The sequence below is a fragment of the Anguilla anguilla genome, chromosome 4 (assembly GCF_013347855.1).
Source record: "Anguilla anguilla isolate fAngAng1 chromosome 4, fAngAng1.pri, whole genome shotgun sequence".
Classification (NCBI taxonomy): Eukaryota; Metazoa; Chordata; class Actinopteri; order Anguilliformes; family Anguillidae; genus Anguilla; species Anguilla anguilla.
Window position 1 is genome coordinate 26,093,955 of NC_049204.1, and position 18,894 is coordinate 26,112,848.

Consider the following 18,894-nt stretch of genomic DNA (forward strand, 5'->3'; position numbering starts at 1 on the left):
AATTTTCCTTAATGTACTCAAGTTGATCAAATTTCCAGACATTTTTACAGAGCTTTCTTCTGTTTTACTATTTCTGTTTTGTTTGTTGGTTTACAATCTAGTCTGACCAACATTAGAAAATGACCTGATAATTTAATGGTTAAGATGCATATGTGACAGGGGCTTTATACACTAGAGGAATGATTGCAGTAAGTGTGTGGTTACATAAACTGTGGCCATGGCACACCGAATGTACTTCATTACAGGCTGTTGGGGCCAAATCCTGCTTGTTAGTTCATTGTTCCGTGGATTGGAATTGCAGGACTTGTTAGTGGGGCTTTGATGTCATAAAGTATTCAGAGGAGGATGGTTGATTGGCACAGAATGAAATTGTAGGGTCCGTGCCATGTGGGGGGGGGGGGGGGGGGCTGGGGCTGGCTGGCTTTCCCTACACTCCCAGTGATACGAAGCCATCCAGTGTTTTTTTTGTTTGCAGATGAACTGTTATCATTTCAACTGCTATAATTATCAACACTTCACTTCATTGCTATGTCCTGTTTTGTAGGTGTGCTGAGACTGAGATTGTCAGTGAGGGTATGTCAGAGCAAGGAGATGGTGAGGTGATTTTGAAAGTAGTGGTGCAGTTCTATCTGACCCTGACCTCACTGCTGGTCTAGTAGAAACCTCTGGAACCACCTCCTTCACCCTCACCTGAGAGCAGAGTTCCCCATCATACCCCCCCCCCCCCTCAGAATTCAAGGGAGGGAAGGAGACCGCTGAAGATGCTGTTGTGTGAATGTGTCTTTTGGGATATAATTTTATCAGCTAAGCAAATTTCAGTCACATGCAAAGTCATGTGGAAAACCATTGAAACAAACATTATGCACTAAGCCTTTAAGGATGTTGCATTACAAAAAATAGCTTCACTGATGTTGAAGCAGTGCACCTAAGAAATGTATAGCCTGGAGAGAAAGAAATAGACTTGTGAATTTTTTAGGAGAAAATGGAGGCAAACACGTTAACTGTAGGCTTGATAATGGAGGGTCATGTCAGCAGCTAAGCTCAATCACCTAAAATGGTCAACTTTATAGAGTGATGAGTCAGAGGAAGGCACTTAATGTGCAGCTTTAACAAGCAGACTGCAGCCCCCCTTGTATCAATGGGGTTTGCTAGAGAGCAAAGAGACAATTCCTGGGCTTCATCATTTTTATTTGACATTCTGCGATGCTACTGGCTGCACTTGGCACCGGCGTAGTCAAGATTGAATCCCGATATTGTGGGGTCCATCCATGCAATACATTGGCCCTTTAATCAGATGTTCCACTCAGCAGCCCCAGGAATAAAAATTCTGTTATAAAGCTAACATTTCATTAACCTACATCAGGATGGATTATCGGTCTGCTATAAAACACACTTATATTATTCAAATTGGTGTAAATTCACTTTGTATGTGGACCAGACTTTGTGGAAGAAAGGTTATTGTTGATTATTTAGCAATGATCACATCTGAGCCAAAAGCACAACCCTTTTATGTCTGGTGTTTTATGAGCAGTAATGGCCTGCCCTGCAGTCCAACCTTACTTCCGAAGGCTCTTCTTGTTTGTTCTATTGATGTGAGGTAGGGGTCCAGTTTCCCTCCCCTCCAGTCCTTGCCCCCAGAAAAATTCCTGCCCCCCACCCACCCCTTCCATGGTCCGTTGAGCTTTTCCTATCAACTCTTCCTCTGGTCCTTCAGAGCAAGTGCTCTCTCTTAAAGACTGTAGCCCTGGGGCTATTGTCCACACACCGACTCACTGCATTACAATCTCGCACTACTCTATTAAGCTGCGTTCTGCCTGTTAGCGTTGCCCCAGGAAACGGGACTTCTGTATGGCTGCTATGTGATGGGGGGCAGTTTGTGGAGCGGCAGCCCGAGCAGGCCCTGAACCCCACACTGCTCACACTTGACGCCGCTTCTGTTTATCTAAAGGGGAGCATTGTGGTGTTTGTGCTGAATTCAGGGTGGAGTTGGATTGGGGGGGGGGGGGTTCTTGATGAACGTGAATGGCAAGGGGGGGCCCCCAAGGTGCCCCCTGATGAATATTCAGCAATCCCACAGTCTACAGAAGTACCCCCCTCCCCCAATGGCAGAAAGCAGATGGAATGTAAACCAACAAAGCCCTGGTTCAAGGAGGGAGAGATGGGTTTTATCCAATTAGTAGGGTTGTCAAAATGAATTTATCCAGAAAGGGGAAGGGGGGTGAGAATGGGGGGCACTGAACCTCAGAGAGGCCAGTGGACTGCTGGCTCAAAGGAGTTTTTTTTAAACGCACGCACGCACACACACACACACACAGTAGGTTAACATGGCCAGTTTTATTTGTCTGTCAGTTCCAGAGCTCCAGCAGTATAGCAGTACATTCACATTTCTTACCCACAGTCCTGCGCTCCCCAACAGGTTCTTATTTAGACTACAGACTGCAAATATGTGTTTGAGTCTGAGGAGACTGCTTAGTGTCCCTGGTGCTTAGCGTGTGCTCAAGAGGTTTGTGCTGGTTTATTTTTTGTTTGTGTTTGTGTATTGATGTGATTGGGTATGTGCTTTTGGGTGATTAAGTACATTTGACTGGGGTTCTATTTGTTTCATCACATTGGCTAATATCTGCAGTCACCTTGGATTCTTGGATTGCTTGATGCATAAGTTTCATCGGTTAAAGGCAAAACAATTGTAACCCAGTCCCATTTTTCTTTAAATTTAGATTTCTTTACCAACTAAACAATGTGAATTCGCCCGAGTTCCTATATACACACACGGGTGCACAGAGTTAATATAACATAATGACAGGAACAGGCCATTCAGCCCAACAACGCTAGCTATTTTCCTAACTAAATTGTACCTAGTGCTCTGATTACCTACAGACTAGATAGTATCAACAACTGTTTCTGCAGAGTATGCGGAGTACAGAGGATGAAAACATTCATAATAAGATAATAAAGTGGATAAGTAATTAACAAAAATATGTTAAGCTATACAGAGAATCATTAAAGGAAAGGACAGTGCAGAAAATATTCATCTAAAGAAAATGAAAGAAAAATATAATTATGCATATGCTAAATGCCTCATCACCAAGTGAGGAGTGGCGTGTGGAGGGGGTTGTGAGTAGGCCAGAAGAGGAGGAGCAAAGATATTTGTAAGGAGAGTAGTCCAGCAGTAGGTCAGAGAGACAGGTGGGAGCTAGATTGTGAAGGGCTTTGTATCTAAGGAGGAGGATCTTGAATTGAATTCAGAATTTAACTGGGAACCAGTTAAGTTTGTGAAGAACTGCAGTGATGTGTTTGTGGTTTTGTATGGGTCAAGAATATGGCGGCATTCAGAGTTTGAATAAGTTGCAGTTTGACGGCTCTGTTTGAGATACCTATGAGAAGTGAATTATAATAGTCCAGTCTTGATGTTTCTAGTGCATGGGTAAGTGTTTCTCTGTTGGAATAACAGAGAGAGGGTCTGAGTTTGGAGATGTTACGAGGGGGAAGAAGGCGGATGTGGTTTCTTATGTGTGGGTCAAAAGGAGAGTCTAGAGTAAGGAATGTCCAAGGCCCTTGACTTGAGAAGAGACAGGGAAAGACATTGTCAATGGGGATGGTGAAGTGAGGAGTTTTGGATGAAACGAATGTAGAGCCGACTAGCATGATTTCAGTCTTACAGTTTAGATGTCGAAAGTTGTGGGTCATCCAGGTTTTAATGTCATGCAAGCTGTTGGTGAGAGAGAGAGAAGGAATCGAGGAGGATTTGGAGCTAATGTAAAGTTAGGTGTTGTCTGGGTAACGATGTAAACTGGTGACATGACGTCACATGATCTGACTAAGAGGAAGGAGATAAGTGATGAACAGTAAAGGATCTACCACCGAACCTTGAGGGCCACCTCTAGTGACAGGAGCAAGAATTGATTTGACAGTCTTGAGGGAAATGTACTGTTGTCTGTCAGACAAATAGGATGTGAACCAGGATAGTGTGAGACCAGTGACACCAAGACTAGGTAATCTTTGCAGGAAGATGTGGTAGGAAATGGTGTCAAAGAGAGCGCTCAGGTCAAGTAAAATTAAAATGTTTATCGGGCCAGAGTCGGCTACATGGAGTAGATCATTGGTGACTGTAAGTAAGTTTAATAAGTCTGCTAAAAACTCAACTTCCCTGCACTCCTACTTGGTATTAATATTTCAGGTTAGAAGAAATGGAGCTGAGTCTTCCACTTAGCAAAAACTGGCTCTGTGTCTGGCCACCTAATCACCCCCTACATTTGACTGTATTCCCTTCGACTTTTGATTTCCAAGGACATCACAACAAATTATAACAGGTTTTCTGTTGACCTTCCTGACCTTAAGTAAAAAATAAATAAATAAATAAAATAAACATAATCCCCCCTCCCCTGTAAGTTTACAGTGGGATGAGCACTTCATGTGTTTATCACAATATATATCTATAGTAATATTTTATTGTTTGAAAGAATACATTAACCTGATTTTTAAAGTGATTTTGAGTAGACTTAAATCTAACTAGCCTATCTACTGCATTACCATAAATCCAAATATTGAAGACTTGGTGTTAAATTGTTTATTTTGATTAAAATAGGGTATTTTGTACTTTACTGCTTTTACATGTATTTTAATTATTGAAAAGGGAGAAACTTGTTTCTGAGTTCATCACATTAATAGATGCTAGATTTTCAAAATTGGATTCTGAAAGCAAGGTTTCAGTGGTCTATGAAAGCATTCCTTATGTATGCCTATATGCTTGGTGTTTATAATTGGTTGATTGGGTATGTTGTATGATTCTCCCTTGAATTTTCCTGTTTCACCAGAAAAATATCATTAGTTTGCTGTGTTTGTATCTCTTATTGTATTGTTGAGAGCATGGAGTTTTCAGGTAAGCATTGCGCTGCAGTGGTCCTTGGTTTGAATCCTGGGCAGGGCCTTTCTGTGTGGAGTGCGTGTTCTACTCTTGTTGACGTGGGATTTCTCCGGGTACTCCGGTGTCCTCCAGGGTGTATTCTTGCAAAAACTATCAGGAACTAAAATAGTTGATTTTTCGCACCTTGATTACCGTGAACATTATGCAACGTACGAGGGTCTGCGGCCACAAACTGCATCTAACTTTCCTGGTCTGTCTATCCCCCCCTTTGCAGGTTTGGGTGCTGCTTGGATCATGTCCTGGTACATGATGTCAGGGTGGAGTATCTGGGAGCATAGGGTGGGAACGTGGCTGCTCTGTGTGTTCCTGCACTACTTGCAGTGTGTTGCCACTGCCATTGGTGAGTAATGCCCTGAGTATAGAATACACTTGAATCTGGGGTTGTGGGTAATAAAGGTCATGTGTGAGTGAAGATTTGTGCATATTGTACTTGACGATTGTATGATGTGTCTGTCCCTGTGCAGATGATATTCCAGTTTTTTTTGAGGAGCCCGTCTCTGTGGTACAGAAGTTGGGTGGCAGTGTGACTCTGCGCTGTAGTGCCCACCCTCCCTCTGCTAAGATAAGCTGGAGGCTGAATGGGCAAGATCTTGGCGAGCGTGAAGAGAAGTTGGGTGTGCTGGTACAGCCAGGTATCTTGCTCATCCCCAACCTCACCAACCTCGCACTCGGCCGGTACCAGTGCATAGCCAGCACCAGCGCTGGAGTGTGTGCCAGCCTGCCTGCTACTGTGACAGCAGCCAGTGAGTATATGTATAATCTATACCACACTATTAGACATGTCTGTTGCCAGTAATTATAAACACTCTACACTACACTCTAACATGGCTATCACCAGTTAGTAAATATATATTCCACACTGTTTAATTGGGATGGCAGGTATGCTATCCTGCCAAGTTACTGCCAAGTGCCAGTACTAAACTGTAAAGCTTGATCATACTGTAAGATATCAGATGAGGATAACCATAATCCACAAGTGGTTCTTAAAGGTTTAGTTTGCATATTTAGAACCAGGTCCGCTGAGCCTACTCATCACTAATTATGTGATTAATTGGGAGGCTGAAGCTCTCCCAACTTGTGTACGCTCAGCTCACTCTCTGTTTGCCGTTACCTTTGTTAGCCAAATAACAATGATACTGAACAATGGCTGTGTAAATATTATGGTCAGCAGATAACAAATGTCTGGCAAATAACTGCATTTATAGAACGCAGTGTATTTCTTCTCTCCATTTTGGCTCTTCTTTTCTGTAAAAAATGCAGAATCTTGCGTTAACAAGACCAACGATTCTGATATTAACCTCTTGACCACAATCCCTTACCTTTCGATGGTGTGATATGAGATATGCAAATATTTGTCAATCCAAAATATTGCTCGCCCTGTAATCTTCACCTTAACCACGTGTGAATTGTTTGATTACAAATAAAAAATTATGGAGTACAGAGCTAAATAATCAAGAAAAAAATGTGTCTTTGAGCACACACTCACCGACTTTGCTTTGTCTACCAGACTAGTATATGGTGTTTTAGGGTAATACAAATTTGCTGTGCTTTAGACACAAAATAAGTTGAATGCAAAATTGTAATTATATAGGCTCTGACCTATTTTTTTTCTCCGGACTTTGGGCAAAACTGCCAATCGACTGCTAATGCAAACTCTGCTGTGTTTGTCTGTGTTAGTCTATGCGTGCGCGTAAAAGACAAAATCCTGCCGGTTATATCTCTGGTGTGGTGAAATTTTTTTATACGTGTATTTTCATTCACAGAACTACGGGATTTTGAGATGGATGATCAGCAGGAGATTGAAGTGGATGAGGGGAATACAGCAGTGATCCAGTGCCACCTGCCTGAAAGCCAGCCTAAAGCACAGGTTCGCTACAGTGTCAAACAGGAGTGGCTGGAGACATCCAAAGGTATGCTTCTGTACCAATCCTTAGCTCTTGCTTCCCCTCCATAGTGTGCACATTAATGCTCACATGTCTTCAGGAGCAGAAAAGAAGAGATGTTTGTCTTGCTTGTTTTCTAGTTTTGAAAGTACCTGAGCACACAATTCATGCCTTCAGCTGGGAATCCCTCATGCAGTTTCGTACTTCAGAGTAAAATAATAAATAGAATTGCACCTCTGATTTGGGTGATCATTTCACTGAAGACTAACAAGCCGGCAGGATAGAATATTTTTGATGTTCTAGACTGATTGGCACCTCCTTTCTCTCTCACAGGAAACTACCTCATCATGCCCTCAGGAAATCTGCAGATTATAAATGCCACCCAGGAAGATGAGGGCACCTACAAGTGTGCCGCCTACAACCCTGTCACTCAGGAGGTTAAAACATCTGCCTCTACTGACCGGCTGCGCATACGCCGTGAGTAAATACCAAATGCATGGGACAGTACCCAGGGACGGGTTTGACTGAACACAGGATCACAGCAGTCTGCACACACAAACAAGGCGTGTGTGAGTTTATACATGTATCTTACAGGTATACATTTTCCCTCTCAGGCTCCACCTCTGAGGCAGCACGGATCGTCTACCCCCCTGAATCACGCACCATCATGGTAACCAAGGGTCAGCGGCTCGTTCTGGAGTGCGTTGCTAGCGGGATCCCGCCCCCACAGGTCACATGGGCCAAGGATGGGCTGGACCTGCGTTACCATAACAACACTCGTTTCCTGCTCAGCAACCTGCTGATTGACATGGCAAGCGAGGGTGACTCAGGAACATACACCTGCTGCGCAGATAATGGTGTGGGGGCACCAAACTCTGCTTATGTCCTGTATGAAGTGCAGGTGTTTGGTGAGTGAACTCCATCCCACTTCTATTCCAGAGAGTGAGTGAGCATGAGGCAAGTTACAGGTGTGTGAAAAAGATAGGTGTGAATGTGGAATTAAAGATGCTGACTTGGAAGAAAAAGGCAGAGGAGAAAGATCTTTGTAAATGAGGAAGGGGGGTGTCTTTGGATAATAGCAAAATTGGCTGTGTTCAAATAATTTAAAAATACTAATTGTATCCCTGGCTAAATGCTATGACAGGGAACATTAAAATAGTTTAATAAACAAAGGGGGTAGTATGATCTACTCTCTCTCACCTTAAAGGCAGCTAACCTTTATCAGTGTACCTTTCAACTCAGGTTTAAGTATCTCACATCTTGCATGCTGGGATGACGACATCAGGTTGCAAGTTGATTGCTCTTTCTATCATGACTTGCCAGAAGACATCTCTGAATCTCTAGCAGTATCTCAAAAGACAATGGAAATGCAGAGAAGTGTATAAACTTTTCAAGTGGGTGGGGAAATCCCTTCTAATATATTGGTTATCCTCTGTTAATACATTGTTTATTGGATAAAATTTACACGCCATCAACTAAATAAACTTTGTATATTCTTTCACTGCTATAAATTAGGGTGGGGTGAAAAATGTCACTTTGCATGAGTTGTCTTACAATGTTCCCATTTCAAGACTGCATTGTTATTTCCAAGCTGTGGTCTGCTTTCTCAGCGACTGGGATCCAAGCTTTACCAGCTCCCTCTCTCGTTTCTCCTTTACTGTGATGTGCAGGCTCAACAAGAAGGGATGAGAAAGACTCCCTCCTTTTCTGTTCTTTCTAACTTAAATGAAAACATTTGGGGCATTGGAAAAAACAAAATAGATGCACTCTGCAATTTGTGCATATAAAATTTTAGGTGAAGGATATAACAATGCATCATTTGTGTAGGCAATTTGGCCTATGCATGACTGTCAATCACACAATGCTTCATATAAGTTGAAAGGATAGCAGCAATGAGGAAAGGATGCATTTGGTTAATGTAACTGACTACAGATCGAAAGGGCCATATATGATGATGACGACTTGAACAATTTTTGTAGAGATGGAAAAAAATGACATTAATTAAATAGATCTGTTATTATATTAATTATACAGTAAGTTGATTTGCTATGCATAATGGAATTGTCACATTTGCACAGTGCCCTCCAGAATTATTGCCACCCTTGGCAATAAGTAAAGATGAGTAAAAAAAGGCTCTTAGTTGTTTATCAGCTTGATCTTACCCACAAAATATGAGAGAATTCTCCCCTTCGAGGTGAAATTATTAACTCCCTTGCCCACCCATTAACATAGGAAGATCAGAGAATGCACAAATGAAATGAGACAGAAGTTAGAAATCAGGAAATGGACATTAAGAAAATAGCCAAATGTCTGAAAATACCCATTTTTACTATATGGGCATTAATAAAGTTTCAAACAACTGGAGCTCTGATGAACATGCCTGGAAGAGGAAGTGTATTTTCTCCCCACACACTGTGCGGAGGATGATCAAGAGTTAAAAGTTTTTCCAAAGATCACAGTTGGAGAATTGCAGAAGGCAATTCCTGCATACAAAATCTCTCCAGATCCTTCAACATCCTTGGTCCTTGCTTGTGGACATTCCTCTTATTATTATAATTATAAGTGAAGAGTGCTGTTATTTTGGCCAATGGAATGTGCACACAAAGTAATAAATGCAGGGGTTCCATCTTTATTAGAATAAAAATTTTGTTTTGTTGGTTTTTTTCCCCCCCTTTGCAATGATGTCACAATAAAACGTGTTCCCGAGCATGAAGAACATTTCAGAACAAAGTGAATGTTATCCAGCATTTTTTCACACATTAATTGAGGATGTCAATAATCCATCTCAAACGGAAGGCAGTTGCCTCGCCGGCTACATTTTTAGAAGTGAGCTCTCTTCGAAGGTAGTGTCCTACATGGAAAAGGACCCTCAAAAGGCAAAAAACTTGGGATGCACTTTGAAGGCCAGATGATGTCTCAGAAAAGTAACATGATTACTAGCAAGTTAGGTGGCTGGTTCGTGGGAAGCTCACAGAGGCTGAAAAACATTACACATAGTAAATTATTCCAGTGTATTAATTAAAATGTATTTTCTAAATATAACTCCAGCAAATTGAGCTCACTATATTCACACTTGTAAACAAGCTCCCACGGTTCAACTGCCCCTTCAGTTTTTTTAAATTTACTTCAACAATTATTTTGACGGAAGAAGTCTGTGGTAGTCGCATAGACCTATGGGATATTCTACCTGGTGAAGGATACATCATGCTGCCTTTGAAGGACACAGTTTTTAATGACTTCACTTTGGGACACGCAGGAGGAATGTGCAAAATGTGCGCAAAATTGTGAAAATAATGAAAATGCCTTCAGGTGCTTCCTTCTAAGGCAGCTGCCTTCTGTTTGAGACAGTCATTGATTTGCTGAGGGAGATGCGTTTGTGACTGTGTGTGTTCCTGGGCAGCTGGTGTTCATTCCCTCTGATTTAATTAGTTTCACTGAAAATTGCAAGCCACAGTCAGCCAACCATCAAGTACTGGGGCATGGCACGCACACACTCTGCTTCATGCACCCACATGCGCGCAAATGCGCACACACACACAAACTTGCATTCCCTCTCTCTCTCTTTCTCACTCTCACACACATACGTCACCCTAGCACTGTCTCGCGCGCGCGCGCGCGCACACACACAAACCCGCATTCTCTCTCTCACACACAAACACAAGGTAATTATATTTTTGAAATTTTCAGCTTTAGTTTCAATTTTAGTATTATGGAAGGAATTTGACTGGGGTAGGATTTAAGGAGTTCACTATGCATATTATCTAATATAAATGATGAAAAAACATATGTTTACATTAATTTATGTAATTCATATTTGAAGTCTTATGCACGCAGTACTAATCATGAACTACAAAAAGCACATTTGTCAATCCAAAAAAGTGTGCTTATAACTGCAACCAGTGATGCATGGGGTCAATACAGTACATCAAAAATAATCATCCCACTTGTAGATCGCTAGCTAGCATAGAGCATTTATTGTTGATACAGGTCAGTGCTAGGGGACCAGAAATGCTCGGGGAAAAATGATACACAATTATACTATACCAATTGGCAAGTCCTGGGAACTCTGCTATATTGTGTGCATGTAAACGGGATCAGTTTGAGCTGATGTTGGGGGTGTGATCGGGTGAAGCTGATGTTTTGCATGTTGTCCCCCCCTCCCCCCTCCCCCCCCCACCCAGAGCCCCCACAGGTGAGCATGGAACTGCAGCAGCAGTCGGCGTGGTGGGGGGAGAGTGTGCACTTCAGCTGCCAGGTGCAGGGCAAGCCAGCCCCGTCTGTAGTGTGGCTGCACAATGCGCAGCCCCTGAGCCCACTGCCGCGTTACCGCATATCTCCCCGTGTGCTGCGCGTGCTTAGTGTGGGCCCACAGGACCAGGGTCTGTACCAGTGTATGGCCCACAATGCTGTGGGCAGTGCCCAGGCCACTGCACACCTAGTCACTCTCCCTACAGGTATGCCCCATGCCCTGCCTCTGTGCCGTACCTCTGCATCTGTACATTCTCTCTGAATCTGCGCCGTCTCCCTGAATCTGCGCCCTCTCCCTGAATCTACACCCTCTCTCTGAATCTGCGCCGTCTCCCTGAATCTGCGCCCTCTCTCTGAATCTGCACCGTCTCTCTGAATCTGCACTGTCTCTGAATCTGCACTGTCTCTCTGAATCTGCACCCTCTCCCTGAATCTGCACCGTCTCTCTGAATCTGCACTGTCTTTGAATCTGCACTGTCTCTCTGAATCTACACCCTCTCCCTGAATCTACACCATCTCTGAATCTACACCCTCTCTCTGAATCTGCACCCTCCCTCTGAATCTATTTTGTTTCTCTGAATCTACACCCTCTTTCTGAATCTATTCTGTTTCTCTCTAACTCCTAGCAAAGCTCCCATCTCCAGACATAAAGCAGCCCCTCAGCCCTGATAAGGTTCTGCAGGAGTGGGCCCCAAAGCCTGTGGACACCGGTGCAGAGCTACCCCAGAACTGCTCCGGGATTTCTGGGGAGATCTCCCCTGCTGAGGCCCCTGTCATCCTCAGCCAGCCACGCACAGTAAAGGCAGACTTCTATGAGCTCACATGGAAACCCAGACACGATGGGGGCTCACCAGTACAGGAATATGTCATCAAATACCGAAAGGTACAAATACTTTCAGTCATTGCTGACACGCAGGTGAACACATGCACAGACAGACACACACAGTCTCACACAGATCCATGAACACATGAACACACGCCCACATCAATGTTCTCTGTGCCTGCAGGCAGCAGACCCCTCAGAAGACTGGAAAGTCAGAAGCATCTCAGGCTTGCTTCATACCCTGACCCTCACTAAACTGGAGCCTGCCAGTCTCTATGAGGTGGAGATGGCTGCCAAGAACTGCGCAGGACTGGGCCAACCTGCCATGGTCACCTTCCGAACCGGAAAAGGTACCATAACCTCTGTTTCCATCAGTCTGTCAACATGCCTTCATGTGTGTTTTCTCCTTCATGCATATTGACTGCCTCTTGGTTCTCTTCAGGGCGGAGGATGCAAGGAGGACCGAATGAGCCTCCTAAAACTCCACCTGTGGAATCCCCACGCCTGTCTCGTGAGTACCCCCCGAAACCATCGCCTCCCTCTCCCTCAGCCCCACTGACACACAGCTCTCTCCCTGTTAGTCTGTCTCTCTCTTTACACTGGACATATACACCATGTGTAACTGTGTGTGTGTTTGTGTGTGTGTGTGTGTGCATGCATTTTCAGCCCCTGAAGCTCCAGACCGCCCCACCATCTCCATGGCTACAGAGACCTCTGCATATGTGACTTGGATCCCAAGGGGCAACAGAGGGTTCCCAATCCAGTCCTTCCGTGTGGAAATGAGACGCTTGGGGAAGGGGGGTGGAGAATGGAGCATTGCTGTTGCAAACATACCCCCCTCCCGCCTGTCTGTAGAGATCACTGGCCTGGAGAAAGGTGAGCATTCACCACCACCACCATCTCCTTAATCAACAGCATATTCAGTTTCACTGCTGCTATCATCATTATCCTAATTTCTAGTAACATGTTGTCATTTTTACAATACTTTTCTTTAAATCGGCATACTGCTACCATTGTTATCATAACCTTCACCTAAATCAGATTCACCATTATCATAAACTTCATCACCGCCATTATCCCCATCAGCTACTTCTGTCAGTTATTGACCTGTTCTTGTTCTAAATCCTAAGTTGTCATTGCAATCTTTCCCTGTAGGAACATCATATAAGTTTCGGGTGCGAGCAGTGAATGTTTTGGGGGAGAGCCCCCCTAGTGCCCCTTCTAAGGCATACACTGTGGTGGGTAGTGGCCATCCAAACCCAGAACGGCCTGTCAATGGCCCCTACATCACCTACAACGAAGCTATCAACGAGACGACTGTAATCCTGAAGTGGACGGTAAAGAAATGGAGGGGGGTGTATCCATTTACAGTTCAGACCAAAAGTAAAAAAGAAAAAAAAACCTTAGAGAAGAATCCAGTTAATGTATGTGCTTTTATTGAATAATAAACCAAAATATAAACATTTTATTTTTATTTTTACGTACAATAACACAAAAAGATGAGTTTACTTAAAATAATCTCAGACACGACTTTCCTCAAAATATCATCCTTTGGCTTTAATTGCAATTAAACATATTATGGGAAATCTATCTAATAGTTTTGCAAATGGGGGAAGGGAGGGAGGTGGAGGGGGAGTTCATTGAGTGAAGTCTTACCTACCTAAAGCTTTTAAAGCCTAATACCATTGGCCTATAGTGTAAGTAAAATAGGCACTAGAGCTGCAAGAAATATGGCAAAGAAGGCAGCATTAGCGTTAGATGTTCGGGGCTAAGTTAACATATTGTAGCAGTGTTATTCACCATGAGAAATGGCAAAGAAGCTTAAGATTTCCAGGTGCAGTGTTCAGTACACTCAGAAGGGTACAGATGATGAGCAGTAATGTAAATAGATGGCGACCAGGAAGATCAAGAGGCAGTAGACAAATATCTTGTGGTGTCCAGCAAAAGAAACCATTGTAAAATTGCACCACATCTACTGGAAGAACCCAATGCAGCTAGAGAGAAAACAGTTCGCCTGACTACAGTGAAACGGCAACTTCACCTGGAAATCTTATGCTTCTTCGCAATTTCTCACTGGGAATAACCTTTTTGCCATAATGTTTACTTGGTCCCGCCTAACTCTTCCACTCAGCCATATTTTTTGCAACTTTAGTGCCCATTTTACTTGCACTGCAGGCTATAGGTATTTGGCTGCCTGGGGTTTTAAAAAACTAAAGGTCGATAAGATTTCACTCAATTAACTCAATGTTTGTACTCTTTGTATGGGTTTGTATTCTTCTCTACCTAGTTTTTTTTCTTCTTAACTACAGGTGCTCTAATAACTTTGGCCTGCTCTGTATGTGTTCGTACATGTTTATGTGTGATTGCATCCAAGTACACATTGGCTTGTGTGTGTAGATGTTGAAAATACATATGCCTTTTTATGCAATCTTACATAGATATCTCGCTTTCTCCCTCAGTACACACCTGTCAATAACAACACACCCATCTACGGTTTCTACATCTTTTACCGGCCCACTGACAGTGATAACGACAGTGACTACAAGAAGGACGTGGTGGAGGGTGAGTGTGACTTTCACACGCAATTCTGTGTGTGAAAGAGAGAGAAAGACATACAGAGGCCTAATGTTTGTATGTCAAAACAGCATTCTAACATGCTGCTCTCCCTAGGTGACCGTTACTGGCATTCTATCACTGACCTGCAACCTGAGACGGCGTACGACATCAAGATGCAGTGCTTTAACGAGGGTGGGGAAAGCGAGTTTGGGAATGTGGTCATCCTGGAGACCAAAGCTAGAAGAAACCCACGTCCTTCGCCCCCTGAGACTGCCTCGCTAGCACCAGTACCCCCGGGTGGCCCAGTGCCACGTCCCAGTGACCTACCCTACCTGATTGTGGGTGTGGTCCTCGGGGCCATTGTCTTCGTCATTGTGGCTTTCATCCCCTTCTGCCTGTGGCGGGCCTGGGCCAAACAGAGTGAGTTTCAGAGGCCTTGATTTTACCTTTTTTTTTCTTTTTTCTTTTTTTAGTTCACCAAGTTTTGGAACTCTGTTCGTTTCACATTGCATTTTCATTTGTTCAGTTGAGGGAATATACAAGAAAATGTACGTGCATATATAGAAGTGTATATGTCTATATGCTTCTGTCTCTGAAAGATTCCACCCATTGGAAATGATTCATAAGCAACATTGTATGCATAGCCAGGACAGTAACAGAGACATTTCTCAATGGAAGCTTTGGCAGCAGGTGTATGTTCTGCTGGAGTTAGGGGAGCAGGTGTAGGCTTTTCTGAAGCTGGGGAGCAGGTGCAGGAAGTTCATGTTTATTGGTATTTTTCAGAGCAAACAGCGATCCTGTGCTTCCCAGTTGTGGCAGCTCCTGTTTCGGCCTGCCAGTACACCATGGTTCCCCTACAGGGTCTGCCTGAGCCTCATACAGAGCACCCCCCCAACAGCAAACACCATGCATACTGCCAGCCCCACATCCCCCAGGTGAGCCTCAATTCATGAGTGTGTGTGTTATTGTAAGGAAGTAGATTTTGTCCAAGGGGGAGACCCCATTAATTCAAAATCAAAATCAAGACCTGTAACCTGGATGTTTGTGTAAATATGGTTTAGCACGTATGTGCATTGACTGGGTGTACTTATATGAAACAATTGGTAGCAAGACTGTACTTTATTTAATGCTGCCATGCATTTAGTTAAATGTTGTGACATGAATACTCTCTATCCTAGGAGGTAATTGTCCTGCACATCCAGGAATCTTACAATTCATGTTTCTGCGCTCAGAAGGAATGACTATACCCTGTGAAATATGTAGATCCAGGTACCAAAACTAACAGCTATCCTGGAGAGCCTTAACTAAGGTTTACTCTGGTTAGTGAGACAGACAATATGAATATCCTGTAACACGGGCTCTCTATTGCACAGTAGGATCCATCTGGACACTGACTCTAAAAGCTATTCTAGAGCAGCTGCACATCCAGCTGGTGAAACTATCAAAATGCCCAGTGACTAACCAATTAACAATTTTACTCCAAAATCACATATGTGGTCAATACAGTGATTGGCTCTTGCAGCGATGCTCACCCTGGTCATCGTGTAAGCGAACCACAAACTTTGGATGCACTGAAAAGGGGAAAAGAGTTTATCATGATATAATATCATTATATGACAGTTGGCAATGACCATGGATATGCAGCTTGATGTTAAAAATGTAAACATTTTATTCACAAGACAAGACAAAGAACACCATGTTATATAAAAAAGCAGAAACGTACAAAAATAAAATCTAAATAATGTAACTAGACTAATATAAGGCAAGGGAACACGAAGGGAATCCTGATGTATATCCAAAATGCTCGTACACAGCACGTGACCTGATGATCATAACAATCATTTTTATTAATGCTTTTCTATGGAGGTCCAAGGTTGTGGCTTCATAAATCCGGTCGAAGGGGTGTTATGGGTTATTTTATTTTGTTCTCCATAAAAAGGTTGCAAGATTGTACTGTACAATGTCCTGACAGTTATATTGATTGATCTGTGGTCTCTGGTGTAGGTGGCCCCTACAGTGCTATAAAATTTCTCCTTAAATTATTGTGCATGTGCTGTGTGTTTCTGTGCATGAGTGTTTTGTTCTGTTTCCTCTTTATGCATAGTTGTGCAAGTCCGTCATTTTTAAGATCTGAAAGTTCTCATGCCTGTTGCAATAACACTTCTTGCTGCAGGAGGAACGTGAGATGGAATGCGATTCGTCGCCCCCTCAAACGGCTGTGTCAGATAGAATCTCGGGGCTCTATGGCTACAGCAGGTCAGTGTGCTCTGCCTTTATGGAAGATTTTCAGTGACTTCATTAAATGCAATTGCTAGGGGACTGATGTTACTTTTCAATGTCAGTATGCAGCTTACGTGCCATAATTAATTGTCATACACATTTGTGAATATAAATTATATGTCCATTGCATTTTGCTCTTTGACCACTGGGTGCCGCAATAGCATAAGCTAATGATGAGAACAGGCCATTCAGCCCAGCCTACAGGCTAGATACAATCTAAAACTGTATCTTGAAAATCCCCGGAGTTTCTGCCTGTGCACCATGACCTGTTCCACACATTGACTATTCTCTGCATGAAAAATTGTCTGTACGGAATTTACCTTTTGCTAATTTCCATTTCTGTCCCCTTGTTCTACTTACAGAACTCAACCTAAATAATTTGTCATTCACTTTGTTAATCCCCTTTATGAATTTAAAGTGTTTTGTGTATTTGTGTTGCATACATGCTTTGGTCTTGTACATTTTTCTCCTCCAGCACACCTGAGAATCAGGGTGAGAACTTCTGCCAGCCTGATGACTCCACACAGCAGCTCCTCCCAGTCTCAGACCAGTCAAAGTGCTGTGGGGACCCAGCAGATGTTGACCCATGTATCCGTATACCTATAGCTGGGGAGGGCAGTGTCATCGCAGGTACCAGTCTGCCTTTTCCAAAAGCTTTCTGAATTCCCATATTGAATGCATGTCTGTTAAAAGAAACTTCTTCTTTATAGATTCTCTCTGTGGTGGCCTTTTACCTCCAGTGAACGAAGGTCAACATTCCAATATCGTGTCACTTTTGGAAGACCCCTCCCACGATGCACTGCAGCAAGAATTACACAGCTTTCAAATGGATGCACAGCTGCAGCAGAGAGAGACTGGACACTGATGGATAAGACTCACAAAGGACCTGAAAATATTTATTTTTGTATAACACACATATTTATATATTTATGCTTTTGTAAGTAGACCTATGTGTGTTCTGTGATACTGTATATTAGGGGTATCTATGTTTGTTTTTCAAATTTGTTAAATGGAACAAATAGGCTCCATTACCAGAACGAGGACAAAGGGAATATTTCTAATGTCTTAAGTCATGCTATGTATTCAGTTGTATCCATCAATCAAGGCTTAGAACAATATGTATATATCCTGCTAGGGATTATATCAGGTTATAGGAAGTGGACTCTGGATACCAGAGTTCCTGCTGTGTATTGAATTCTATGGAGCATGTGTGGTGCATGTGCTTGTTCAACATGTCTGCAGAGCTCACAGTGGCCATGGCTACTCCCAAACCTGTCCAAGTTAGACAGATTCACACGCAACCTTTCACTTTTGCTGGGTAGTGTTACATCATGGGTAGCGTTTAATTATTGGTGCATGAGTAAGGCCTTGCTTTTGTATAGACATTAAGAGGGGTACATTATCTGATACATTTGGCTGTCATTAACAAATATTAAAAATGTAAGTTAAAAGCATGCTGCCTTAAAGTAGACAGAGAAAATATATTTGTATAGATATTTATTCTTTTGAGCCTATCTGAATTTATCTAAGTGGAAACTGGAAGCCTGGTATGACGAAAGAAGAAAAAAAATATCCAGTTCTCCTGTACTCATGCTGACAGTGAATTGTGAAAGAGATTAGTCGTTTGTGTATTTTATTTCTCCACCCCCCCCCCACTTAGGTGGAAAAATGAAGGTCATGGTTAAAGGGCCTAGCACACTTACAAATGTAACTAATTTACCACCAACATATGTTTCATGTAAATAAAGCTTAAGAAAGTTGTTTGCCCTTTTTTAATGCTGTAAAACCACAGGAGCTGAAGACTTGGTAAAACAAAAATAGACCTACCCAAAACATTGGGTGGGTCAAAATCAGCTGTTTAAGTTGTTAAGAAGAAAGAAAGAACATGGTAGAACATGGTAGACCACAGAAGACCACTGGATGACCAAATAATACCAGTGTTGCTGCACTGCCACACCCTGACAGCTCTGGCAGCCCAGTGAGCTGCTGCACACCTTCTAGCAGCTGAACCACGGGGAAGAGCTGCATTGGGCCAGCAGCACTGAGGGGCTGGTGCTACTGTCAAAGGGGAAATGATGAGGAGTTGGAGGTTCTTCACTTCAGGGCCAATGTCCTTCCAGTTTCACCTTCTCACGCATGGCTGTAAGGGTGAAGAACACTAACTTGTTGGAGACACGTCT

General features: G+C 43.0%; 1 protein-coding gene across 1 annotated transcript in view; it reads left to right on the forward strand.

The window, feature by feature from the left end:
- Positions 1 to 18,474, forward strand: part of boc (BOC cell adhesion associated, oncogene regulated) — a 31,857-nt gene extending 13,383 nt beyond the window's left edge. Inside the window, exons 2-18 of the mRNA XM_035415546.1 lie at positions 5,139 to 5,264; positions 5,389 to 5,667; positions 6,688 to 6,834; positions 7,141 to 7,284; positions 7,422 to 7,715; positions 10,989 to 11,261; positions 11,682 to 11,938; positions 12,063 to 12,228; positions 12,321 to 12,389; positions 12,545 to 12,754; positions 13,034 to 13,215; positions 14,338 to 14,440; positions 14,549 to 14,854; positions 15,218 to 15,369; positions 16,608 to 16,690; positions 17,190 to 17,344; positions 17,425 to 18,474. Of these exons, the coding sequence (XP_035271437.1) occupies positions 5,159 to 5,264; positions 5,389 to 5,667; positions 6,688 to 6,834; positions 7,141 to 7,284; positions 7,422 to 7,715; positions 10,989 to 11,261; positions 11,682 to 11,938; positions 12,063 to 12,228; positions 12,321 to 12,389; positions 12,545 to 12,754; positions 13,034 to 13,215; positions 14,338 to 14,440; positions 14,549 to 14,854; positions 15,218 to 15,369; positions 16,608 to 16,690; positions 17,190 to 17,344; positions 17,425 to 17,579 (3,081 nt within the window). The 5' untranslated portion in view covers positions 5,139 to 5,158 and the 3' untranslated portion in view covers positions 17,580 to 18,474. The remainder of the gene's footprint in view (positions 1 to 5,138; positions 5,265 to 5,388; positions 5,668 to 6,687; positions 6,835 to 7,140; positions 7,285 to 7,421; positions 7,716 to 10,988; positions 11,262 to 11,681; positions 11,939 to 12,062; positions 12,229 to 12,320; positions 12,390 to 12,544; positions 12,755 to 13,033; positions 13,216 to 14,337; positions 14,441 to 14,548; positions 14,855 to 15,217; positions 15,370 to 16,607; positions 16,691 to 17,189; positions 17,345 to 17,424) is intronic.
- The last annotated feature ends 420 nt before the right edge of the window (positions 18,475 to 18,894 follow it).